Source organism: Hemitrygon akajei, chromosome 1 (genome assembly GCF_048418815.1).
Source record: "Hemitrygon akajei chromosome 1, sHemAka1.3, whole genome shotgun sequence".
NCBI lineage: Eukaryota > Metazoa > Chordata > Chondrichthyes > Myliobatiformes > Dasyatidae > Hemitrygon > Hemitrygon akajei.
Window position 1 is genome coordinate 210,221,266 of NC_133124.1, and position 27,631 is coordinate 210,248,896.

The 27,631-nt window shown below is 44.1% G+C and overlaps 1 protein-coding gene across 1 annotated transcript in view; it reads right to left on the reverse strand.

The window, feature by feature from the left end:
- Nucleotides 1–27,631, reverse strand: part of LOC140734981 (G protein-coupled receptor kinase 5-like) — a 199,506-nt gene that overhangs the window by 24,397 nt on the left and 147,478 nt on the right. The window contains exons 5-10 of the mRNA XM_073059759.1: nucleotides 21,273–21,373; nucleotides 15,619–15,711; nucleotides 13,333–13,396; nucleotides 10,243–10,383; nucleotides 9,110–9,300; nucleotides 667–704 (exon numbers count right to left, since the gene is read on the reverse strand). Of these exons, the coding sequence (XP_072915860.1) occupies nucleotides 667–704; nucleotides 9,110–9,300; nucleotides 10,243–10,383; nucleotides 13,333–13,396; nucleotides 15,619–15,711; nucleotides 21,273–21,373 (628 nt within the window). The remainder of the gene's footprint in view (nucleotides 1–666; nucleotides 705–9,109; nucleotides 9,301–10,242; nucleotides 10,384–13,332; nucleotides 13,397–15,618; nucleotides 15,712–21,272; nucleotides 21,374–27,631) is intronic.

Here is a 27,631-nt window from a genome sequence, read left to right on the forward strand (position 1 = left end):
GAAGGTAGGGCGAGGGGGAGGAGGACAAGCAAGAAGGTGATAGAGGAAGGGGGAGGGGGGATGAAGTAAGAAGCTGGGAGGTGATAGGTGGAAAAGGTAAAGGACTGGAGAAGAAGGAATCTGATAGGAGAGGAGAATGGACCATGGGAGAAAGGGAAACCAGTGGGAGGTGATGGGCAGGTGTGGAGAAGAGGTAAGAGGGGGGCCAGAGTGGGGAATTGGAAAAGAGGGAAGGGGGAGGGGGAAAAGTTACCAGAAATTGGAGATAATAATGTTCATGGATCAGGTTGCACAATAATCGACTGTTCTAATTCTGCTCTTTCTTGTAAAAATGTCTATGCAATTTCAGTTTTTCTTGTGAATGTTGAGTACCTGATGCTACGTGCCTGAGATGTTCCTGCAAAAAGGTGTTTATTACTCCCACGCAGACATGTACCTGGGCTTATGACAATAAACTAACTTGACTTTGAAAAGTAAATTTGGAAAGATTGTAGCATAGCCAACGTTCTTGCAGTTAGAGAAATGGTAATGTTGACGCTGTTGGAGAACATGTTCTGGGCTGACACATAGTGTGGCAGTAAGAAGCCAACTCCAGCCATGGTTACTGAACAGTCACCTAACCGGCAGACCTCACACTTGGTCCTGGAGACCTTGAACTACACCCACCGTTGTCATCGAGCAGGATGTTCTCTGGCTTCAGATCCCTGTGGAGAAAGAGGAAAGAGAAACATGAGATAGAGTCACCCAATCGCCCCACTTGTCACGCAAACCAACCAACCCTCCACTGACTCCATCTGCACTTCCCACTACCTTGGGAAAGTAGCCGTCATAATCAAGGACCCCAGTAATTCTCTCTCCCCTCTTCTCCAGCTGGGCAGGAGAATCAAAAGCTTGAGACCATGTGCTACCAGTTTCAAGGATAGCTTCTATCCCCACTGTTGCCAGACACTGGATGGATCTCTCCGACATTAAAGATGAATTCCTGATCTCCCATTCTACCTCAGGTCGGGAGATCGAGACCCTTGCACTTTGCGTTTACCTGAGCTTTCTCAGAGGCAAAAGTTTACCAACTTTTTTTCTTTTTGACGACCTCAATGTACCAATGTATGGCATGGGCTAACTGGATGGTCACAAACAAAAGCTCTCTCTGTATCTCAGTAGTTGTGACAATAATAAACCAATCTTGAAGTCCAGCTCTGATTGCCATTGGGCCTGCTTAATGCCAATCAAGATCTGAGGGTCGTCATCTTGTCATGGTAGAGAAGTTTGTGAGCTCCTGAGATCCAAAGAGCAATGCTGCCTGGAGTTTAAGCTCACCACCCCTGGTAAGAACAATGCAACCAAGACCTCAGTGGCGGAGCTGGCAGAAAATGGTGACACATCACACGACAGTGAAGGCGGAGGAAAACTGCCACAGTGACGGGTCTCCAGTCGCCTTGATTTCCATTCTACTGGACCCTAACACGATCTGTCAAGGACTGTACGTGCTGTCTGCTAGAGCATCAACCTACCAACTTTAAACAAAGTCACGCACAGGGATTAAGGGAATAACCCCATGGGAGAACATCACACTCAACTTGAGTGATCGCACTACTAATAGTGACAATGCAGGATCTCTGTGGTTGGCTGGTATGGTTTGGGGCACTGAACTTTAGCATGTAGGGCAGCATCTATGGAGGCAAAATGTGGATATTTCAGGGCACGTCTCTGCAAACTGTGAACCTGTTGAGTTCTCTTTTATTTTATTTCAGATTCAAACATCTGCAACCTCTCTTGTCTGTTAGTCCAGTTTGAGGCTTTGATCAACTGCTCACGCTGGAAAGTTTCCTTAAAAATGTCTTAATTAAAAACACACTTTTAGATTAGATTAGCTTATCTCTGTCACATCTACACCGAAACATACAGCGAAATGCATCGTTGGCGTCAAATCAGATCAACAAGGCTTGTGCTCGGCAACCTGCAGACGCCACCATGCTTCCAGCGCCAACAAAGCATGCCCACAACTCATGCCCACGTCTTTGAAGTGTGGGAGGAAACTGGAGCACCCAGGGGAAACTCACCCGGTTACAGGGAGAACGCACAAACTCCTCACAGGTAGCGGTGAGAATTGAACCCCAATCGGTGATCACTGACGCTGTAAAGTGATGCGCGAACCGCTTTGTTCTCATGCCACCATTTTTCATCACAGGAGTGCTGCTAACTGGAGTTACTTTTTCTTAAAAGAACTACCTTGACATGATTTACAGTTTTCAAGTGCTACTTAAGTGGAACTCTGTTAAAATACAAGTACACTTCTTATTCTTCCAATTGTAGCAAAGTAACCTAGCTAAAGTTCAAAGTAATTTTATAATTGAAGTACATACGTGTCACCATATACTACCCTGAGATTCATTTTCTTGCAGCCATTCACGGTAGAACAAAGAAATTGAGTAGAATCTGTGAACAATTACACACAAAGACTGACAACCAATATACAAAAGAAGACAAATTGTGCAAATACCAACAAAAAAAGTAATTCTGAGAACATGAGTTGTAGAGTCCTGGAAAGGGAGTGTATAGGTTGTGGAATCAGTTCAGAGATGAGGTGAGTGAAGTTATTCATGCTGGTTTAGAATGTCTGATGGAGTCCCTCCTGGCACTTATCTCTGCAAGTGGAAGGAGTGCTACACCTGCTCATTCACCTCAATTCAGGAACCCACAAAGTCCTTCCAGGTGAGGCAACATTTCACCTGCAAATCTCTCGGGGCTGTTACTGTATCTGGTGCGCCTGATGTGGCCTTCTGTACATTGGTGAGACCCAACATAGACTGAGAGACCGCACCTTTGCTCCATCTGCAAAAATCAGCACTTCCCGATGGAAATTCCCATTCTGACGTCGGCCCGCGGCCACCTCTACTGCCGAGAAGAAGCCGCTGTCAGGTTGGAAGAGCAACACCTCATATTAGTTAGCTTCCAACCTGATGATGCCATTAAGTGCGACTTTTTGCATGCCACTCCAACGGGAATCATCTAATATCCCCATTTAGCCCTGCGATAGCTGAAGTCCACAGTCACAGCCATGGGCACTTCAGTAAGCAGCATCATTTAAAAAATCTATCAGTACTCAAAATCGATGAACCTCGGATGGCAGACTCCGGTCACGAGTGCAGTTCCCCTTTAAGAAAGTGAAAGCAAAGACACCACGCCAACCTACAGGTACAACTGTAAACCAGCATCTTAGACTTGACTCCTGACTATCCTGGTGGTGAATGTATCTCTGGAAAATAAAACCGAAAACCTCAGAGCAAGATTGAAGAAGTCTCTGAACAACCGACAACATATCAACCGTGGGACCAGAGGAGCCAACACACTCGACCATTATCATACCACCATCAAGAACACTTACCGTGCTACCCCATGCCCACACGTTGGAAAGTCAGATCACCTGGCTGCACGTCTACTCCCAGCGTATAGGCAGAGACTAAAGACGGCAGCACTGGTGGTGAGGACCAGGAAGTATGGTCACGGGAGGCAGAGGAGCACTTACTGGACTGAACAATGCTCAGGGATTCATCTTCAAGTCTGAATGCAGACGCTACAGCTGTCACCAACCTCATCAAGACTTGTGTTGATGAGCGCATGCCTTCAAGAACATTCCGGGCCTACCCAAACTAAAAGCCACGGATGATTGAGGGGATCCGTAGTCTGTTGTGTGCTAGATCAGTGGCATTCCAGACTGGTTTTTCCAGAACTGTACAGAAGTCCATGTATGACCTGCAGAAAGCTATCTCAAGAGCGGAAAAAAAGCCAGTTCTGATTGAGGTTAGAAACCGAATCAGAAGCATGTCAGCTTTGGCAGTATTTATAGGCCTTTACTAGCACTGGCAGGGTTTACTATTACTATTAGGCAGTTGCTTCCTATTACGCAAAACCTTACAGAAACATAGAAAATCTACAGCACAATACAGGCCCTTCCACCCACAAATCTGTGCTGAACATGTCCCTACCTTAGAACTACCTAGGCTTTACCCATAGCCCTCTATTTTTCTAAGCTCCATGTAGCCATCCAGGAGTCTCTTAAAAGACCCTATCTTTTTCGCCTCCACCACCGCCGGTCTATAATGGGTAGTCAAAATTGATCATGAATGGCAGTGATGCTTCACATTCAGGTGAGCTCAATGTCTTTTAGGCACGCTTTAGAATAAAACTACATTGATGCAAATCCCTGCAGAATTCGGTGACCCTGTGACCTCTGTCCTGGAGGCCGATGTCAGAACATCTTTCAAAAGGATGAACCCTTGCAAGGCACCGGGCCCTGATGGAGTACCCGATAAGCCTCTGAAAACCTGTGTCAACCAACTGGCTGGAGTGTTCAAGGGCACCTTCAATGTCTCACTGCTACAGTCAGAGGCTCCCACCTGCTTCAAAAGGGTGACAATCATACCAGTGCCCAAGAAGAGCAGGGAGACCTGTGTCAATGACTACTGCCCAGAGGCACTCACAACTATGAAGTGCTTTGAGAGGTTGGTCATGGCTAAAATCAACTCCTGCCTAAGCAAGGACCTGGACCCACTGCCATTTGCCTATTGCCACAACAGGTTTACAGTGGATGCAATCTTAGATTAGCTTAGATCACCTGGACAACAGTAATACCTACATCTGGCTGCTGTTTATCGTCTGCAGCCAGTGTTCAACACAATCATACCCCCAGTTCTCATCAAAAAGCTCCAAATCCTGGGCCTCTGCAACTGGATCCTTGACTTCCTTATTGGGAGACCACAGTCTGTGCAAATTAAAATAACTTCTCCTCCTCACTGATAATCAACACCTGTACACCTCAAAGATGTGTGCTTAGCCCAGTGCTCTATTCTCTCTACACCTATAACAGCACAAGAACCATCTATAAACCTGCCTATGACACAACTATTGTTGGCAGTATTTCAGGTGGTGATGAGGCATACAGGAGTGAGATAGATCAGCTAGCCGAGTGGTGTCGCAGCAACAACCTTGCATTCAACATCAGTAAGACCAAAGAATTGATCGTGGACTTCGGGAAAGGGGAGTCGAGGGAACACGCATCAGTCCTCACCGAGGGATCAGAACTGCAAAGAGTGAGCAGTTTCAAGTTCCTGAGTGTCAACATCTCTGAGGACCTATCCTGAGCCCAACATATTCGGAAACAATTACAAAGAAGGCACGGAAACAGCTACCTTATATTTCATTAGGAGTTTGAGTGTCACCAATGACACTTGCAAATTTCTACAGATGTACCATGGAGTGCCTTCTAACTGTTTTGCATTACCGTCTGGTACGGTGGGAGCACTGCATGGGATCGGAAAAAGTTGCAGAAAGTTGGAAACTCAGCCAGGTCCGTCATGGGCACTAGGCTCCCCAGCATCTAGGACATCTTCAAAAGATGATGCCTCAAAAAGGCAGCATCCATCATTAAGGACCTCATCACCCAGGACGTGCCCGCTTCTTATTGCTACCAACAAGGAGGTGGTACACTCAATGTTTCAGCAACAGCTTCATCCCCTCCACCATTAGATTTCAGTATGGACATCGAACCCCTGAACACCACCTCAGCATTTTTCCCTTCTCTTTTTGCACCACTCGCTTAACTTTTTTATATATACTTCTTTTTGTGACTTAGTTTTTAAAAATTTCTATCTTTTGCAATGCACTACTGCCGCAAAGCAACAACTTTTATGACCTACAAACCTGATAGTGCGGTACCTAAGGGTGGTGTGTGGCCAAGTGGTTAGGGCATTGGACTAGCGATCTGAAGGTCGTGAGTTCGAGCCCCAGCCAAGGCGGCGCGTTGTGTCCTTGAGCAAGGCACTTAACCACACACTGCTCCAGTCTGTTAACTTTTATTAACTTTAAGAGTGGGACCAATGGCAGCAGCGAGAAGACAGCATGGCCTGGATGGTGGGTGCCCTAAATGATGGGCGCCGCTTTCTTGCGGCAGTGTTCCTTGTAGATGTAATCAGTGGTGGGGAGGGCTTTTCTTCTGACGGACTGGGTTGTATTGTAGGCTTTTCAGTTCTTGGGCGTTAGTGTTTCCATACCAGGCTGTGATGCAGCCGTCAGACTACGCTCCACTGTTCATCAATAGAAGTTTGTCTAAGTTTTAGATATCATGCCAAATCTGTACAAACTTCTAAGAAAGTCGAGGTGTTGCTAGACCTTCTTTGTATTGGTGCTTATATGCTGGTCTGAGGACTGTTCCTTTGATATGATAACACCAACGAATTTAAAGTTACTGACTCACTCCACCTCTGATCCTCCAATAAGAGAGTAGTGGGTGTGTGGAATGCTCTGCCAGCGAAGATGGTGGAAACGGATACAACAGGAACTTTTAAGAGACTCGTAGATGGGTACACGGAGCTTGGAAAAATAGAGGGCTATGCTAGAGGGAAATTCTAGGCAGCTTCTAGAGTAGGTTACATGGTCGGCACAACATTATGGGCCGAAGGGCCTGTAATGCGCTGTAGATTTTCTGTGTTCTAAGGATTGGCTCATGGACTTAGGGGTCTTCCTCCTGTAGCCAATAATCAGCTCTTTGATGCTGAGTGAGAGGTTACTCAGTAAACTTGTTCTGGTAGGAAGCATTTTTATTGCTGACCAAATGCCAATGGCCCCTTTGGAGCTGGTCAACAATAGATTGCACCAATGTCAATCACCTCACCAGAGCAATGCCATTGCTACAGAGAACCATCTGGATGACGCTGGATGCCAGACAACCCAGTGCTACGTCTTGAGCTATTGTGTCCTTTGCAGGGTGGACAACCTAAGTTGTGGGGTCCATATTCTCACGCTAATGGACCCACCAAACTACCTGATAAAGTACAAAACACCAAACACCAGATGGTTCAGCTGTAAAACCTCTTTAAAAAGAATGAGCCGGAGCTTTTTTTAAACCAACAGACCATCAAGTTTTGAAGTTAGTTATCACAGGAAGCCTTTAAAGGCACTGTTGTGGGAAGGGAGAGGAGGGGTTTGTACATTTTGTTTGGCTGCAAACCATATCAGATCAGGGACTGTTTTATAAGTCAGAACCATTTAGCCTTTATTACATGCCATCAGATTAAAGTCTGATGACAATTAGCCAAAATTTCTTCACTTATTCCTTTCATGGAAATGAGCCAAACATCTTATCTGATCGTCAGAGAAGGAAAACGGTGATTTATGTTTCCCCCTTAGTTCATATTCCGTTGGAAAGGTGGACCAGTGATCGCAAAATAGCACTCAAAACGGCTAAAAGCAGTTTATTCCAGCTAAGACGGTAGTGTAGTGGTTAGCACAACTTTCTACAGTGCAGGGTTCAATTCCCGCCACTGCCTGTAAAGAGTTTGCACAAATTCCCTGTGGCCATGTGCGTTTCCTCCCACAGTCCAAAGATATACCGACTGGTAGGTTTTATTGGTTGTCGTAAATTATCCCGTGATTAGGCTAGGATTGAATTGGGAGTTGCTGGGCGGTGGGTCAGAAAGGCCTATTCCATGCTGTATCTCGATAAGTAAGTAGATCAATAAACATGCCGAGTTTTGTTTGAGGCATGGAACTGGAGGCTTTCTGAGCAGACAACCAGCATTAACTTCCATCCATTGGCAAGCGTGTGTGATCATGGTATTGGTTTATTATTGTCACATGCTCTGAGATATAAGGAAACTCTTACGTTTTGCATGAAAATGAGACAGATCACTCCAGACACAAGTACATCAAAGTGATAAATATGAACACTGAATAAAGTGTTACAGTTTGCAGAGAAAGCGCAGGTCGGGCAGACAAATGAAGAGCGAGGGCCATGAATATTGGAAGATCAAGAACTTATCTTTTGGCGCATGAGAGGTTAATTCAAGATCTGATACCAATGGGATAGAAGCTCTCCTGAAGTCATGTTCTCAGGCCTTTTGAGAACATGAGGGGAGAAGAAAGAACAATCGAAATGACTGTGTACAAATTACACGACAGAAACAGACCATTTTGGGTATTCATTCAGGTAATGGTCAGCAGGTCAGGCAGCATCTGTGGAAAGGAATAAAGTCAACGTTTCGAACCAAGACCTTTCATCCTGACTGGAAAGGATGGGGAAAGAAGCCAGAATAAGGTGTGGGGAAGGGGAAGGAGTATAAGCTGGAGGGCGATAGGTGAAGCCAGGTAACCCTGCCTTCCTAATCTGGAATCTTCCCTCTTCCTTTCCAGTCCTGATAAAGGTGTGTTGGTGCGTGGCCAAGTTGTTAAGGCATTCATCTAGTGATCTGAAGTTCGCTAGTTCGAGCCTTGGCTGAGGCTGCGCGTTGTGTCCTTGAGCAAGGCACTTAACCACACATTGCTCTGCGACGACACCGGAGCCAAGCTGTATGGGTCCTAGTGCTCTTCCCTTGGACAACATCGGTGGTGTGGAGAGGGGAGACTTGCAGCTGGGACAACTGCCAGTCTTCCACAAAAAAAAACCTTGCCCAGACTTGCGCCCTGGAAAATTTCCAAGGCGCAAATCCATGGTCTATCGAGACTAACGGAGGCCTGATACTACCTGATAAAGGATGTCCGCCTGTTTATTCCTCTCTATAGATGCTATAGATGCTCTCTATAGTTCCTCCAGCATTTTGTGTGTGTGTGTGTGTGTGTGTGTGTGTGTGTGTGTGTGTGTGTGTGTGTGTGTGTGTGTGTGTGTGTGTGTGTGTGTGTGTTGGATTTCCAGCATCTGCAGAATCTCTTGTTTATATAATAGCCCAAATCTCACATGATTGCCTTATTCCAACTAATCTTTGAAACCTCTGCCCAAAGAAAACTCTCAAAGAATGATGTCCTGTAACAAACAAATCACTTTCTGATCAACTCATACCTTAAAGATTAATGTGCTCCAAAGGCAACAGTTCAAAGCTGGCTTGCGATCCACCCCCCGCCCTCCAAGACTAAAGTGATTTGCAAAAAAAAAAATATTTGTGGGTCAGGAGCAATCAAGGCAATGATTAAGATATGCCATAAATGGAAGCAATCTGTTAAAACTTCAGGAAAAATAGTTTGTTGTTCTCAAAAAAAAAACCGCTCTAAAAATTTGAGCTTCATCTTGTTACCACACATGGTTTTGTAGTTTTGGAATGAGTTCAAGGAGCGGACTTACCGATAGACAATACCTTCCTGATGGAGATGATCCAGGCCACAGCAGATCTCAGCAGCGTAAAATATAACTCTTTCCTCCTCAAAGCCCGGGTTACCCATGCTGTAAATGTGGAACTTCAAGTCTCCTCCATTCATAATGGTTAGAACTAAACACAGTGCATCTTTAGTTTCATAGGCATACGCCAGGCTGACCTGGGAAACAAAGCAGAAAGTCGGAAACCTTTTGAGTTAGCCCCAACAAGGCAAGGACAGTAGCTCGGCATTGGCAAAGTGCATATCCAATTAAATAAAAAGACCAGTATATCACATGCTTTACAGTTCAATTCAACCTGGGTTGAATTCCTGCTGCTGCCTGTAAGGGGTTTGTACGTTCTTCCGCGACCGCGTGGGTTTCCTCCGGGTGTGCTCCGGTTTCCTCCCACAGTCCAAAGACGTAGAGATTGGTAGGTTAATCAGTCATTGGAAATTGTCTTGTGATCGGGCTAGGATTAAATTGGGACGGGGCAGCTCAAAGAGCTGGAAGAGTCTATTCCAGGCTGTATCGCGATCAATTAATAAATAAATAAATGAATAAGGCACTTTCGTCTCAGAATAACTTGTACAGCAGGCAATCAATACACTTCAAACAATGCTACATAATCTCAGCAGCTCCTCTGAGCTTACTCACGAGTCTTTAGTTATCAATTATAATCCAACAACCTCCAAGAGGACTACAACCTTGTCGTGGTTTAGAGGCTTGCGTGCCTCAATGACCCGGAGAGCGATGTTGTCTGGAGTCAGGGGTTTATGCTCTGGCTCTTGGTAGGGTCACCCATGCCAAACAGGTCAAAGGGTAGAGGACAGACTAACCAGTCCTCCAGGTTCAGGGTCTCAGCTCAGGGCTAACAACCCTGACAGCTAAGGCAAAATTGTTATGGAAACAGCAACGAAGAATCCTTCTATGCCTGAGTGCGATATTATTCCTGGGTCTCCCGCTGGGATTTGCTTGACTGACAGCAGTGAAAACCAGGAAGAAATTACTGACATGATGAAGGAAGCCCTGAACACTACCAGAGACAGAGGACCTTCATTGCTGCCCTAAACACCAGCGGCGTAACAGACAGTAAGAGAATCCAATGAGCAGGAGATACTTACTACAAATCTGCTATTTACTTTTTCTAATATTTGCTTTTCATTTAACGCCATCGTCTCTCCTTTCCTTTTTTTGATTCTCTTCTTCTCCATCTTCTTGCAAGCGTACATTTTTCCAGTAGCTCTCACCTGACAGGCACAGACCTGAATGAACAAAGAGTCGAGCTCAGCCAATCGTGAACGTTTCAGGCAGATGTATGGACACAAGACACCAACAAATAGGGCCCGATTTTACCACTCACCAGCAGACAGATGTGGACAAAGATCAGCTGAATTCTTGAGCTGATTCAAAGTCCATAAATTCGTCATGTATGGCTCACAGAAGCTGTTCTGTCATACAAAGCACTTACAGGATCTGTATTGAGGGCATCGTATTACACACTAAGGCAGGGCTGGTGAACCTTTTCAAAGTTCAACATCATTTATCATGTACATATGCATTATGAATTTGCTGTGGAAGTTGGCACCTCATGCAACAAAAAACAACAACATTGAACAGTTATAAAGAAAAAAGATTCATAAGTGGTCGATCTGTGGAATTCATTGCCACAGGTGGTTGTGGAGGCCAAGACATTGAGCATATTTAAGGGAGAGGTTGATAGATTCTTAATTAGTCAAGGCATGAAAGGATATGGGGAGAAGGCACGAGATTTGGGCTGAGAGGGAAAATGGATCTGCTGTGATGAAATGGCGGTGCAGACTCAATGGGCCAATTGGCCTAACTCTACTCCTATGTTTTATGGTCTTATAAAAAAGAAAGAATTATATATTAAACAAAACTGTGCATGTACCCAAAATTGGTGATAACCTTCTGAAAAATTCTCTCACATCTCCTGGTAATTTTGGAGCAGAGATTATTATTGATTAATGAATTAGTTACAATAACTATAGACTTCGTTAAGGAAAAAGGATGAATACTGTTACTTATTTCCATGTAATCATTGTTTTTACTGTTAATAAAAGCAGAGGCAGATTGCAATAAATGAAGCATTAATCTTTTAAAAAGGCAATTGAAAAATAACATTTTTAAATAGTATTGTTATGGTAACTGTTTACTATCTAAATGCTGACGTGCACACCAATTCTGAGAGGATTCCAAAATGTATCATTCAATGTCATATGCTCCCGGAACCATCCAGCCTGTGCCAAGCTGTCGTGAGACATTTCCTCTGAAAACATCTCACTGCTCTTGAGTTGTTAAAAAAATACTGTTTCATTTGGCAGTAAAGATAATGATTATATATCTTCTCATTGTGGCTAGGATTTACAGAATTGAGGGGTGGCACTGCATGCCATGTGCCAGCAAAGTTTCTTGCACGTGCCATTTTGGGCACGCTTGCCATTGGTTCACCACCCTTGAATGAAGGGCAAGTCCTTAGTCATTCAAAGGGATTAAATGCATGGGACAGAAGGTGAAAATGACTGAATTTAGGATTGGTTGCTATCATCACTCACTCATCGACTGCAATGCAGTAAATTCTCAGTGAGTGGCCCAAAAGCAGACATCAGGGAGATAAAGACATCAGTGGGGAAGCTGGTGCAAATCTAAGACTGGATTTTACTTATGCACCAGGAAGAAGGCAAATCAAACTGAGATGCTCCTTGCCGCAGCATAATAAACTCACAGGAACTTTCTTCACAAACTTTCTGCGGCTGTAATTTCTGAACCGACCTATACAGAACTTGTGAAGGAACTTACACTTAGATCACCTTTTCATTTGCAAGCCTCTTGGCCTTTTAGAATTCTGGGAGGGGGAGGAAGGACATTCAAGGATTTGTCTTTGATTCCCCATACCCCTCCTTTCCTTCTTGTGTGCCCATGTTTTTCTTCATCAGCTAAAACACCATGGATTTGGACAGTATGGTGTCACCCCTAGCCCAAGTCCCTTGGTACCAATGAACTGGTATGAGATTTAATGTTGTCCCTTTATGGAAGCCGGTAAACGTAAAATTATTCTGAAAAGAAAATGTGTCACCCTTTACCAGTCCGCTCGACATGCGACTCCAGGCCAATAGCAATGGGGTTGATTAATTGCCTTCTAAAATGACTCATCGGATGGTTGTGTGGAGATGTGTCTTCACCAAAGGAGGTCTGCCTACTTGGGCCCTTAGCTCCTAAGTGGAGCATAAGCCACTGATGACCTTCCATCGCCATTGTCCTCTCAAACTATGATATGGTTGAAGCTCATCAACACTTCTGCAATCCATTGCATCCACTGTACAGGGAATTGGAGATGTAAAGCATTCCATCCCTCCACTAGTCTTCAGGTCACCTTTGGGCAAGGGGTAGCACCTACACATGAAGCAATGGGAGCAGGTGGTGGATGGTCGTATGAGCAACTGATGCATACCACAAGTCCTGCTGTTGCCAGGCAAACTCGGAAGAGGATTGATAATTGGCTGGGGTCACCCATCTTGTAAAGAGACTGCCCAGATGTTAGCAATAGCAAACCACTTCTCTGGAAAAATTGCCAAGAACGATCATGGTCATGAGACCATGATAGCCCATATCATATGACACGGCACATAATGATGATGATATGACTCAAACAGACACTATCCCTTCTCCTCAGGGGTAAGCTAGAGAGGGACAATAAACATAGGCCTTGCAACAATGACCCCACTCCAAGAAAGACCAAAGTACAAACTTCACTGCTTTACTCTGCCTTCTGTTAGAACTTATTCTGGATTTAGGGTGTACAGCAAAACATTAACTTCACCAACCAATCTTCAGATCTGGATATGGACTGCAGATTAAATTTAAAATGCAACTCTGGATAATGAGTTTTTAGAACTGTGAAAACAGCAGTTAATTGTAAAACCTGACATTGTTGATTAACACTGTCTGGAGCATGCGTGCAAGGAAAGAGGTGTGAAAGTTATATGTAATTCACGGCATTGTAGGTACGTTGTAACTATAGAATTGTCCTTTGACCTTGAGCATATAAAATTCATGCAATATTGGGTCAAAGGTGACTCTTCTTCCAAAACGGTCTCAATATGCTGTGACCTTGGCCTTCTATCACCTTTCTTTGTACTAATGCATTGGAGACAATCCACAATCTCCCAGCCTTAATGGGTGATGACACTCACCTCTCCAAATCCTCCTTTTCCCAGAACCCTGTATTGTCTGAAAGTATCTTTGGTGATGGGTTGCCTGAAGAACACAAAAGGAAGAACAAAGTCATTGTTGCAACTCTACGAAGATTTCACTTGCCTGTTGACTGTAATCCAAGTGAAGATAGGCAGTGGATGACTACTGTAGAGTCTTCAACAAGACAAAGAATGAAAATCCCAATGGAATTGTATCCAACACCACACTCATAGGAGTTCTGGGTTTGACTTTAGTGCTGAATTTGCACTGCTGATGAAGGCCACAGAGACCACGGTTGAATGAGAGCAAGACACACAAAATGCTCGAGGAATTCAGCAAGTCAGGCAGCATCTAAGGAGGGGCTAAAAATAATAATTGGGACTGGAAAGGAAGGGGGCAGATGTCAGAATAAGGATATGGGGTGGGGGGTGGAGTACAAGCTTGCAGGTGATGAATGACCCCAGGCGAGGCAAAGGGGGTGATGATATGGGAAGCTGGGAGGTGAAAAGTGGAAGGCGTAAAGGGCTGAAAGTAATCAAAATCTAATAAGGAGGGGACTGCAGACCATGGAAAAAAGGGAAGGAAATGGGCAACCAGAAGGAGGTGATGGGCAGGTCATGAGGGCAAAAACAGAGAAGGGATGAAAGGTCAACAAGAATGGGGAATAGAAAAAGAGAAGTGCAAAACAGAGAGAAATGATTACTTGGAAGTTAGAGAAATCAATGTTCGTGCCATCAGGTTGGAGACTGCCCAAACAAAGTATGAGAGGTTGTTCCTTTAAAACAGAGTTTGGCCTCATCGTGGAAGTAATGGACAGACATGGTGGTAATGGAATGAGAAGTCAAAATGAAATGGATATCCACCGGGAGGTCATGGCTATTACAGCAGACAGAGCAGAGGAGCTCAATGAAATGGTTGAGAATTATTTTAGATTCAGATTGAAGGCAACACCAATTCAGGAGCAAAACGGTTAAATTCAACCCTCCCAAGGCTGCACTTACAGAGCATCGTGCTGAAACTTTGGAGACGCTGCATCACCAGACACACATTCAGCAACATTCGCCACTGACTCTACCCCACTCTCTGCCCTTTCAACCCCCACCCTCAGGTCTGCTCATTGGCCAGAGCTTCTCTGAAAAAGGGGTTCAGGAGACCAATAAATTAACCCCATAAATTAGCCCCATTCACCACCAGAATCACAGTGTTAGAATTCCACACACCAACTGTGTCTGCACCAAGTGTGAATGAATGGGTTTGTTCTTAATCTCATATGTTTCTAATCTCTCAGTAATGTATCTACCTCCATTTAAATACATATAGAGTGGATTGCAACACCTCATTTAGAAGATTTCATTAATTCTTTCTCCCTGAAAAACGGTCAGCTGTTCAGAAAGAGCTAGCTGGTTAAGGACAGACCTAATGTAGTAAAGCTCCATCGTCTCTCAAGATCATCACATAAAGGAGCAGAATTAGGCTTCTCAGCCCATTGAGTCTTGGCCAATTGTTTTTGGCCTCTGTCCTATTCTCCTACCTGCTCTCTATAACCTTCAGCACCTCCCCCTCAACCAATCAAGACATATCAATCACTATCTTAAATACACCCACTGACTTAGTGTCCACGGCCCTACATGGCAATGAATTCCACAGATTTGCCACCCTCTGGCTAAAGCAACTTCTCCTCATCTCAGTTCTGAAGGGATTTCCCTTTTATTCTGAGGCTGCGCCCTCAGATCCAATCTCTCCTACTAATGGAATCAATTGTCTCCACATCACTCTATTCAGGCCTTTCAGTATTCAGTAGGATCCAATGAGTTCATCACCACACTACCCCCACCCCCCCCCCCCATCCTTCTGAACGTCATTGAGTACCAGCCCACAGGCACCAAACACTCCTCATACATTAAAGTCTTTCATTCCTGAAATCACTCGTGATCCTCCTCTGGAACTTCTCCAGAGCCAGCACTTTTTCTTAGATATAGGGCACAAGACTGCTCCTAATATTCCAAAATGTACTCTTTCTATCAACCTTTTAAACCCCACATAGTACATTCTTGCTTTTATATTCTTGTCCTCTCTATTTGAAGAACATTGCATCTGCCTTCCTTACTACCAACTCAACCTGCAAGACGAGACCTCAAGATGTATGACTGAGATCAGTGACCACGCATCTTCTTTTCTTGTCATCTCCCAACGCTCAGGCACAGTGTAAAAACGATGCAAAAGCCTTGGCCTGATTCCAAGGGGGAGATAGATAACAGTAAGTCAAGACAAATCACCATTCTTACCTCTCCAACCATTTCCACTGCAGAAATCGATCAAAGTACATGCTTTCTTGGTAATTCGTGAACGGCTCTCCGCTGAGGTACTGATGAGGGCCCCTAGTCCAAACAAACAAGGCAACATTTAGATTGCTCAGAAAGCTGATCTGCATAAAATAACGAAAGATGGTTTGCTCAGAACCAAAGGGCTAGTGTGCCTTCCCAGACCGTGCACACCAATAATCCTTCACCAAGACAGGTATCGACAAGGAGCCTTCATGTACAGGTCCTGCCTTTTCTCCCTGCGCAGCAGAGCCAAGATCTCATACTCAACACGATTCTTCCATTTCTTACTGAACTATCTCCTCAAGTACAACTACTGGATCCATAAGGTATTAAGAGATGGGAACAAATTAGCTCATTTGGCCCAACGAGTCTGCTCCACCATTCCATCATGGCTGATTTATTATCCCTCCCAACCCCATTCTCCTGCCTTCTCCTCATAATCTTCAAGCAGCCTTATTAATCAAGAACCCATCAACCTCCTCTTTAAATATATCCAATGCCTTGTCCTCCACAGACATCTGCGGCAAGGTGGTGCCCTCTGGTCTGGGGCTTCCCCACTATAGGAAACATCCTCCCCACATCCACTCTATCTAGGCCTTTCAATATTCAATAGAATTCAATGAGACTCCCCCTCAACCCCATTCCTCAGAACTCCAGTGTCTACCGGCCCCAAGCCATCAAATGCTCTTTGCTCACTTGCTTTCCAAAATTTCCCTCCAATTTTGCTCACTTACCTTGACCACAGTAATCCATGATTCAGGAAGCAGGAGAACATTGAGACTACCAAACAACAATGACACAAGAGACTGGAAACCAGATCCCTCATACCTCCATCAGAAAAGTAAATCACCTTTTTTTTCCCCCCATACCATTGGAGAAACTTCCTCTCTGATGGGATTGGGGGCTGTTGGCAAGACCCCCATTTAATGCTCATCATTTCACTGTTCTTGAAAGGATAGTGTTATGCCCTCGGCCCCTTCCTTTGTGAGAATCGCAAGAGCCCTAGTCAAGGGGGGGGGACAACCCTCAGACGCACCCAGGAGACACCAAGGAAGCACGATACCGATTCCCGTGGGAGCGGGAAGGCATTTTGAAGGAAGCCACGTGCGTTAGATTCCAAATTTTGAATCTGTGGCTAGAACCAACGGAAGACTGCTTTTAACTAACAATGGGGAAGCCTGCTCTCCTGATTCCAAGGATTTGCTCTGTAAAGACAACGGGCAAGTGTTTATCCTTTCTCAACCATCTCTCTCTCTCCACAACATGAAACCCCAACGGTTCCCAAAAGGGAAAAGCCTGCAAACTTCTGAGTGACTCTTTATATTTCAATTGGACTCAGTATTACCCCTAGACAACTATAGAGCTTATTTCTGATTGATTATTATTACACTGGTGTTTTAGATTGAGTTTTGACGATGTATATGATCTGAATGTTTTGTGCCCCTTTTTGAATAAAACGTTTGAAAATAGTAGCATTCGACTCAGCTGATCCCGCTATCTTTGCTGGTAAGTTACCTGGTTACGAGGTTACGTAACAAGAGCATTACATTTCCATTTTACCTCAGCCAGATCACCAACTGCATGTCACAGCAACGCACAATCGCAGCTGAGGTATCAGTGCAGAAGGCAACTGTCACCAGTGCTACGTTTAGGATGAAATGCTAAACAAAAGTTCTCAGCTGCCTGTCCAGATGGTCACAACATTGCAAGTAGTTTTTTAAAAAGAAGGTTGTTCTGGAATTTTGTCCACAGTCCCTCCCTTGGACCAAGAACAAACTTAAATTTATAGTCACCTTTTGAGGCTTCCTCCATAAACTGGCTAACAAGTTATTACCATTCAACCAAAATGCTGGAAGAACTCAGCAGGTCAGGCAGCATCTATGGAGAAGAGTAAATATTTGACATTTCGGGCTGAGGCTATTTACTCTTTTCCATAGATGCTGCCTGGCCTTCTGAGCTCCTCCAGCATTTTGTGTGTGTTGCTTTGGATGTCCAGCATCTGCAGATCTTCTCCTGTTTGCATTTGCCCTTCAAGCATCAGGCTCCTGAACCAGCGTGGACATCTTCTGTCACTGAAACACTGAACTGATCATGGAGCACAACCTAAGGACTCTATAGCTCATGTTCTCAGTATTGTTTATTTATTAATTATTATTATTAGTTTATTTTTTGTATTTGTGCATTTTGTCTTCTTTTGCAATTGGTTGCTTGTCGGTCTCTGTGAAAAGTTTTTCATTGACTCCATTGTACTGTGAATGCCTGCAAGAAAGTGAATCTCAGGTAGTATTTGGTAACATATCTGTACTTTGACAATAAACTTACTTTGAAATACTGAACCTTGAAGTCCAAAACAAAAAAAAAAGAATTAGTGGGTGCACCAGGGGGTGAGTCCCTGGGATAATATGAGGGGGTTTTGGGTTCCATTTAAAAGCAGGTTTGGACTGTTTGGTGCCCATTATAAGTGCAAACAAATTGGAAACCCTTCAGAATTCAATGGAACTGGAGCACTTGCTTGGCTGTTGATTTCTGATTCTGGTTTTTGTGAATAGCGCAAAGCAAAATCTGTCCTTGTTTTGAATTGAACCGGTGATATAATACACCACACACGTAGGCACAGTTGCACGCACAGACATGAACTCATGCAGGTCCAATCTGCACACACAGTCAGTGGCCACTTTATTAGGTACACCCGTACACCTGCTCGTTAATACAAACATCTCATCAGCCAATCGTGTGGCAGCAGCTCAATGCATAAAAGCATACAGTCGTGGTCAAGAGGTTCAGTTGCTGTTCAAACCAAACATCAGAACTGGGAAGAAATGTGATCTGGGTGACTTTGACATGGTGCCAGATGGGGTGACTTGAGTATCCTTGAAACTGCTGATCCCTAGGATTTCCATTCACAAGTCTCCAGAGTTTATAGAGAATGGTGCAAAAAAAAAACAAAAGACACCACCTTGTCAATGAGAGGAGAATGGCCAGGCTGGTTCAAGGGGACAGTAACTCTAATAACCACACGTTATAGCAGTGGCGTGCAGAAGAGCATCTCTTAACGTACAACACTTTGAAACTTGAAAGTGGATGGGCTACGGAAGCACAAGACCGAGGACATACAATCAGTGGCCATTTTATTAGGTGCATATTTGTGTGCAGGCAAACCCTCAGATACATACCCCACCACACACGTGTCTGTTCATGCAGACTTGCACTCACATACTTGTTTGAGTACACACACACACGTGTGAGAAATAAGTTAATTAGACATAGTGCTTCACAGATGTCCCTGGACAAAGTCTAGCGATATGTTAGGGTTATGAGCAAGTCTTGTTTCTGAGCAACAGAACAGACAGGTCACAGTGCATCTTTCCCATACATGGTGAAGAATGAGCTCACTAGGCAAACTACAATGAGTTCCCTCATCTCGGAGGCATTGCTTTAAGAATCCAGCTCAAACCTGGAGGACAGAAATATTTTCACTCCAACAGCCAAAGTGTGGGAGTTTCCATCGGCATCTAGAACTGACTTAGAAAAGCCTAGCACTACCTCGGACTATCTCTCTCTCACACACACACGCACAAAACTTTCGTTAAAGTTCAAAAGTTCACAAGTAAATTTATTATCAAAGTGCATATACGTCACCATATGCAACCCTGAGACTAATTTTTCTTGTTGGCATTATCAATAAATTTATAGAATAATGATCATAACAGAATTGATATAGGACTGTCCAACTTAGGTGTGTTCACTTGGCATTTAAATTATATATAAGACCATAAGATATAGGAGCAGAATTAGGCCATTTGGCCCGTTGAGTCTGCTCCGCCATTTCATCATGGCTGATTCCTCAGGCCCAATCTCCTTCCTTCAAGCCCTGATTAATCAAGAATCCATCAACTTCTGCCTTAAATATACCCAATGACTTGGCCTCCACATCCACCTGTGGTAACGAATTTATGTTCGTTTTAATTTATGTTCATTTAAGTTTCTGTTAACTTCTGTTTGTAACAGAGCGCTGCAGCTTCAAAGAGCTAATTTTCATGGCATTTATACTCTAAGACAATAAACTTGAACTTGAATTTGAATCTGCAGTATACTGGTATGAAACCATGATTTGTACTTAAACACCTCAGGGATTGTGACAGAGGATGTGCCTTCATAATGGTATTGGAGAATTCTCTCCAATCCTTTAAAGTTTTGCCATAGATCTTAAATATGCGCTAGTCAGGGCAGGCAACGCCTTGTTCAGAAGACGGCATCACAAACAGCACAGATTTCTGATGAGAATGCTATGGATTATCAGCCTGCACTATGCGCTCAAGAGGATGGACTAAGCCTTGAATTCATAATCAGAATAACTGAGTTATGGCAAACAGGCTTCTGTTCTCAGTCTAACACACAAGGGTTGAACAGCTTCTCGGGCCCACAACTCTGGCACGATGTGGAGTTAGCACATTCAACCTGTTACCGCGTGTGTTTCCTCTGACGTCCCACAGGGTTTGCGGATTAGCGGCTGCTATAAATTCTCCCTAATGCATAGATGTGCGATAGAGTGTGGGAACAGCCATTGTGAATATAGGGAGAATAAAATAAGATTCATGGAAGTGATTCTTCTATGGCAAGGGTTCCCAACCTGGGCTCCATGGATCTCTTGCACAACACTTTACAGTACAAGTGACCCAGGTTCAATTCCCGCCACTGTCCATAACGAGTCCCCTTACGTTCTCCTCGTGACCGTGTGGGTTTCCTCCAAGTGCTCTGGTTTCCTCCCACAGTCCAAAGACATACTGGCTAGTAGGTTCATTGGTCATTGTAGATTGTCCTGTGATCAGGCTAGGGTTAAATCGGGGATTGCTGGGCAGCACAGCTCCCCGGGCTGGAAGGCCCTATCCCATACTGTATCTCAATAAATGAATCAATGCCTGGAATCTGGCTATCTTATTGGCTAATTGTTATCAATGGAATTTCTGTCATCTATAGTCTGGTCTGAGAACACCACTAACTACTTCTGGTCTGCTCATCTCTTTGTTCTTGTAACACTCAAATAAACGGCTGTAAGAAACAAGTTTGACTTCCGAGGAACAATCGGATCACAAAAGCATCAGGTTCCAACTCTCTTGGTGAACAAGCATTCCGGACTGACCAGGGGACCAGCGTTTTAGTGGTAATTCAAGGATGTGTTTGTGATACAGCATCAGCATAGTACGGCAAAACATGAAGTAGAACACAGAACAGTACAGCACAGGAACAGGCCATTCAGCCCACAATGTTGTGATGAACCAGCTGAAAGGCAAATCAAAAACACTCAAACACTAATCCCTCCTACCTAAACAATGTCTACCTCCTTCCATCAATTTTATATCCATGTGCCCATCCAAATGCCTCTTAAAAACCTCTAATGTACATGCCTCTATACCAGCATACCAGGCATCCACCACTCTGAGTAAAAAACTTACCCCTCACATCCCCTTTGAACCTACCCCTAGATGCCATCTCAGAAAGGTCCAGGGGAGCATGCTTTGAAACATTCGAATGCTTGCAGAAGCTCTGTTATAAGTTCCATAAAGCTTGCTCCATTGCAGATATTGATAAGAAAGTACTGTCTAGAAAGTACTTACATTAAACATTCACTGAAGATCTCTTTACATGGGCCCTTCTCGAGGCTTTCGATGCACTGCTGGATGCAGGACTTGCTAATTTCGGGCATGTATTCCGGAGACTGGGAGGAATGAAAAAGATAAGTGGTTTAAGAGCAAAATCACCTGTGTCGACACAGGACAAGGTATCCTACACAAGGTATCCAGCTAGACCAAGTAAAACTCCTCAACATTGTCTGAATGTAAATCCAGCAGCCATTGGAGATGGAAAATGCTGGTTTGGATTCATAGAGGGGATTTTTCACCTCCTGTACATCAAAGATCAACTTTATTTACTATATACTCAGTGACTACAGTATTAGATACACCTGAATACCTGCTTGTAAATGCAAAATATCTAATCAGCCAATCACGTGGCAGCAACTCCATGCACGAAAGCACACAGGCATGGTCAAGAGGTTCAGATGTTGCTCAGACCAAACATCAGAATGGGGAAGGAATGCGATCTAAATGACTAATAAAATGGCCACTGAGGGTCTGACGAATAAAGTTGACCTTTGACGCGCAGAAGGTGAAAAACTCCCCCTCTGAATCCAAACCAGAATTGCCCATTTCCGGTGGCTGGTGGATTTACAATGGGACAACGTTGAGGAGTTTTACTTGGTCTAGCAGAGTGAGTAAAATGTATTAGGAGTTTACTGTGGAATGCTGACATCACATGCAACAAAAAGTGACAACATTCAACAATTACTTGGAATAAAAAATTAGATAAAAATAAAGTTATAAATCCAGATATGGAATAAAATGTGCATTAATGCATAAATATGCATGTATTTACAATGTAAATAGCATTATAAAAAGATGAGCAACCGGCTAACAAGAAAGTTATTTCCCAGAATGTTAAACAATTATCTTGTTTAATTTTTCCTTTCCAGAGATATGAATGTTTACATAACATCACTCAGGATCTACCAAAGTGTTTCAAGGTCATGCTCTTTGACTAATACTACCTTAGACAGCCAATTTACAGTGAGTTCCTAGAAGCAGCAATGAGATAAATGCCGGGTAAATCTGTAACGTGTGATCTTGACTTTGGAAAGAACAGACCGTGATAAGGAAGGATTGTCTCTTCCTCTCAGAGAATGAGATGGAATATCTTACATCCTTCTGAGTGGGCAGATATCTATGTCTCAGGTCATTAAAGGGACAGGCACCTTCACCACATATTAACATACAAAAATTATCAGCAGCATAGATAGAGTAGAGGGCAATAAATTCTTCTTCAAGGATCGAGGCATGTTTATTATTACACTGTGCAGTGTACAACTCCGAGATTCGTCTTCTCCAGACAGCCACGAAACAAAGAAAACGATGGAAGTGGAAAGAAAAGCATCACCCCCTCCCCCACGCACAAAAAAATCATGCAGATGGCACCAAGAATGTTCAACTCCAACACCCTGTCACGCAAATGACAAGAACATTAAACGCCAACACCCCATCACGCAAATGACAAGAACATCAAACTCCAACACCCCCTCACGCAAATGACAACAAGAACATCAAACTCCAACACCCCCTCATGCAAACGACAAGAACATCAAACTCCAATACCCCCGCACGTAAATAACAACAAGAACATCAAATGCCAACACCCCATCACGTAAATGACAAGAACATCAAACTCCAACACCCCCTCACGTAAATGACAAGAACATCAAACTCCAACACCCCCGCACGTAAATAACAACAAGAACATCAAATGCCAACACCCCATCACGTAAATGACAAGAACATCAAACTCCAACACCCCCTCACGTAAATGACAAGAACATCAAACTCCAACACCCCCGCACGTAAACGACAAGAACATCAAACTCCAACACCCCCGCACGTAAATAACAACAAGAACATCAAATGCCAACACCCCATCACGTAAATGACAAGAACATCAAACTCCAACACCCTCTCACGTAAATGGCAACAAGAACGTCAAACCCCTAAGAGTAGGTGGCATAGGTTTGAGTTGAGGAGTAAGAGGTGTAAAGGGGAACTGAGGAGGAATATTGCCACCCAGAGGGTTGTTCAAAAGGTGTTGCTACAGAAGGTGGTGAGACCAGGTGCACTCGTAACACTGAGCAGCACTCGAATTGCCAAAGCGAGTGGGCTGGTAAATAGAATCTGTAATAAACAGGTAGAATCGGAATCAGATTTAATGTCATTGGCACATGTCGTATGCCAAGCAAATGAATTGAAAGTGAAAAAGGATTTAAAGACTAACTTTGTTAGATGTACAGTGGAACTTCGAAACACACAGTTAAGTGTATTGTTTGGGTCAGCAACCAATGCCGTCCGAGGATGTACTGGGGGCAGCCCGCAAAAACGTCGCCAAGTTTCTGGCGCCATCATTGCACCGTGACTAATCCCAACCTGCACGTTTTGTGAAAGGAAACCTGCGCTGTCATGGGGAGAACGTACAAACTCCTTACAGAGAGCGGCAAGAACCAAACCTCGATCGCTGATTGCTGGTGCTGTGAAGCGTTACGCTAACTGCTACCCTACGCTGAGTTGTTGAAGGTGAAGCCATCCAGGCAACTGGAGAATATTCTGACCCTCATGACATGCTGGTAGGTGATGGATTAGTTAAGGGGTAAAGAGGTGATCCTCACTGCGATACGCGGAGTCTCTGAACTACCCTAGTACCTGGTTCAGAGGAGCTTTTGAATAAATCACACAAATGTCAAAGTTAAATGGTTCGAACCTTCTTGCTGGAGATGGCCATTGCCTGGTACCTTTGTGTCACTTGCTACATACCCCGTGGGTATCTTGTGACTGTCTTATGACCATGATGTAAATGAGTATCTGGTGAGCATGATGTAAAAGTCTTGTGGTGGTGGGGTGATGTAATTTCCCGCCAGTGTGAGGTCACATGATGTAATTTTCCCGGCAGTGAGAGGTCATGTGATGGCCTGTTCCAACAGGTATAAAACGGGAAAGCCTTGCTGTGACGCAGGTTAGTTTGTTGTTTAATTCGTCAGTTACTCCGTTTTATTAAGTCTCATGACAGTTTTGTTTTAAAGTGGAGTTTTAATTTCTATCTTAAGTCTCAAAGGTTATTGCCAGCAGTTTCACCACAACACTGCTGGTTTTAGTCCAGTCGGAGAGTGAAGAATTTATTGAAGTACAAAGACCCGAAGGATCGAGTAAAGTTGGTGTCGTCAGCGGTAATACAGGATCGACCTTATTGAATCCTCGTTCAGAAGGTAGTGACCTGCATCTGAGATAATCCCTGCTTTGCGAGAGCAGAAAGGGTTTGCAGTGTTCATTCACCAAGGAAAAGGTCAGTTCTTTTAAGCCGTTTTTATTTCCTTTGTTGTAAATCCTTCGGGCAAGGCATATTTCGGCTGGGATCAGCGGTAACATCACGTCATTGAGAAATTCGTTACTTCAGGAAAGTCTCTCCTAATTGACTGTATAAATCACTTGGACTTTTGCATTTATCGCTTTAAGAACTGTTCGAATTGCCTTATAGCAGTTAACTTCCGGTTAAGTTAGTTGTTTGTTTACTTTTCATTTTTTATTGAGCAGTGCTTAATAAATGTTTTATTTGTTTATAAAAAGAAAACCTGTCTCAATTCTATATTCCTTGTTGCCGCATCGTAACGCACTAATGTTAACTACCGCTTATCAACATGCCTGAATGCTGTCAAGGTGCAGTGTTTAATCTCTGCCCTTCCACACTCCCCAACCAGTGGAAGTAGTTTCTCTGAGGAAGACGGCCAGCAGATAGACAAGGTAATTTAAACGCTGGGCCAGATGGACTGAAAAGGCAGGGTGCCGGGACCGGAAGCGAAGGTTGAGCCGGTTCTTCTCCGCGACATTTTACTCCGCTCTCCTCAGTGCTGAGGCTGTGTCGTACCCTGGCTGCTCGGGGCTTAGTGTCTGCAAGGTTCACAGCAATTTGCCTCTACGTGAGGGACTGAGACTATGGGCCAACTCTGGTTGCTCCTGGCTTTGGGTTTATGCACTCAATTTTGTTCTGAATGCTGATGCTTGCTTTATTGTTTGCATAACTTGTTTTGATCTACTTTTTGTCTGTGCATTGGGTGCTGGACTTTTTAAAAAAAATTATGTTATTTTGGGTCTCACGTTTTGTGGCTGCCTGTAAGCAAACAAATCTCAATGTTGTACAATTTATACATTCTTGGATAATAAAATGTACCTTTGAACTTATTTAAAACTTCCTGATGAACTGTCAGGCAACTAAGAAGTCCACTCAATTTCTCTATCTATTCATATTTTCCTTTGCATTTCTGGATTCCACGTTTACATGAGGTAAACCATTCAGGCCATGCTCTCTTCTTGCTGTTGACACTGAGAAGGAGTTACAAAAGCCTTCAGTCCAACTCCACCAGGATCAGGAACAGTTATTACCCTTCAGCCGATCAGGCTCCTGAACCAGTGTGAATAACTTCACTCACCTCAACTCTGAATTAATTCCACAACCCATGCACTCACTTTCAAGGATTCTACAGCTCCTGTTCTCAGTGTTATTCACTTATTATTGTTGTTATTATTTGCTTGTCTTCTTTTGCACATTGGCTGTTTGAGAGTTTTGGTTTGAGTGTAGGCTTTAACTGATTCTATTATATTTCTTTGTCCTACTGTGAATGCCTGCAAGAAAATGAATCTCAGAACGGTATATGGTGACATATACGTACTTTGATGGTAAGTGTACTTTGAGGTTTAGAGGGCGGGGCTTGCATAGACACAGGGAATTGGGACTAACTAGGTGGACGACTTGGTTGCCCTGGTCTGATTAGGCCTTAGGGCCTGACTCTGTGCTGTATTGTTTTTAGAGTCTAACTGATGCTATCTGACAGCACAGTAGCATGGACCTTAGCTTAGCTCTACTGTATTACAGGGCCAGCGACCTGGGTTCAGTTCCGCTGTTGTAAAGAGTCTGTACCTCCGCCCCATGATCACGTGGGTTTCCTCCAGGTGCTCTGGTTTCCTTCCACATTCCAAAGATGTACAAGTTAGTAGGCTAATTGATCATTTGGGTGTAATTGGGCAGCACAGGCATGTTGGGCCACTAGGGCCTGTTGCCTTGCTGGATAATGGCATCCATTAGTCTCGCGAGACCATGGATCTGCGCCTGGAAAGACTTGCGAGTTTTTTTCCTCAGGGCGCAGGCCTGGGCAAAGTTATATGGAAGACCAGCAGTTGCCCATGCAGCAAGTCTCCCCTCTCCACGCCACCGATGTTGTCCAAGGGAAGGGCAAGGGCTGATACAGCTTGGCACCAGTGTCGTGGCAGGAGTTGCCAGAACGAGGTTATAGGCAACGTCGGACTGCCTTAGGGACTCCAGCTCCAGATTTGTCCTCAGGGTCTATTCCCGAAGCCTTTCCCATGAGTGGGTATGGCCGCACAGCAGCAGAGGTTTGAAATCAGAGTTTTCCCTCTCTTAGATGGACTGCCTTCCCAGGCTGACGAGCTCCATCTACCCGATCTCCATCTCCATTTGCCTTGCTATATTTCTAAATAAACAATAAAATAACTAAACTTCACCCAGAAACCTCAGCGAGGGGTGTTGGGAACAAATGAATATTTGCAGCTATAACCATGCTGAATGAGCTCTACAATGTGCTGGAATACCCCTCATTAACAATGTTGGGAGAGCCTGAGGCTAATTCCAACCTAGGCCTGTACTTCACAAAAACAAAACAATGTCCCTTTAATGACCGGAGGAAATCAGTTAATACAAGTCAACAGCATTTAATATTTCAGGAGGGATCAGCAATTCACTGCCTCTCAGGAAGGAAAATGTCACAGGTCTTCATTTCCCTCAGCATTTATTTTCGTTGACTCAGCCTTGGACGATGAACCCGGAACACAGGTCAAGGCATCAGGGACCCGCGGGGAGTTCAGAATGGTTGGAGGCAGAATGTAAAGAAACTTTGAGGAAAAGGACACAAGAAGTACTGCAGATGCTGGAAATCTAAGGAATACTGATGACCAGAGAGACTTTCAGATCCAGGTCAATGGTAGCCTCAAAAGGGGCAACACAATTTGACAGTGCGGTTAAGAAAATAGATGGCATGGCCTGTCTTCAAAGACTGGGGCACACAGAATAAGAGTTGGGGCATTATGTCGCAAATTTACAAAACACTGGTTAGGATGTACCTGGAGTATTGTGTGCAATCCTGGCTGCCAGAAGGAAAATTATGATGGCACTGGAGAGAAAGCATTCTAACCGGTTGCGTCACTGTCTGGTATGGAGGGGCCTCTGCACAGGATCTCGAAAAGCTGCAGAGGACTTCGCCTTCCCAGCAGAGGACAGCATCAAACAGCGTGCCTCAAAAAGGCGCATCCATCATTGA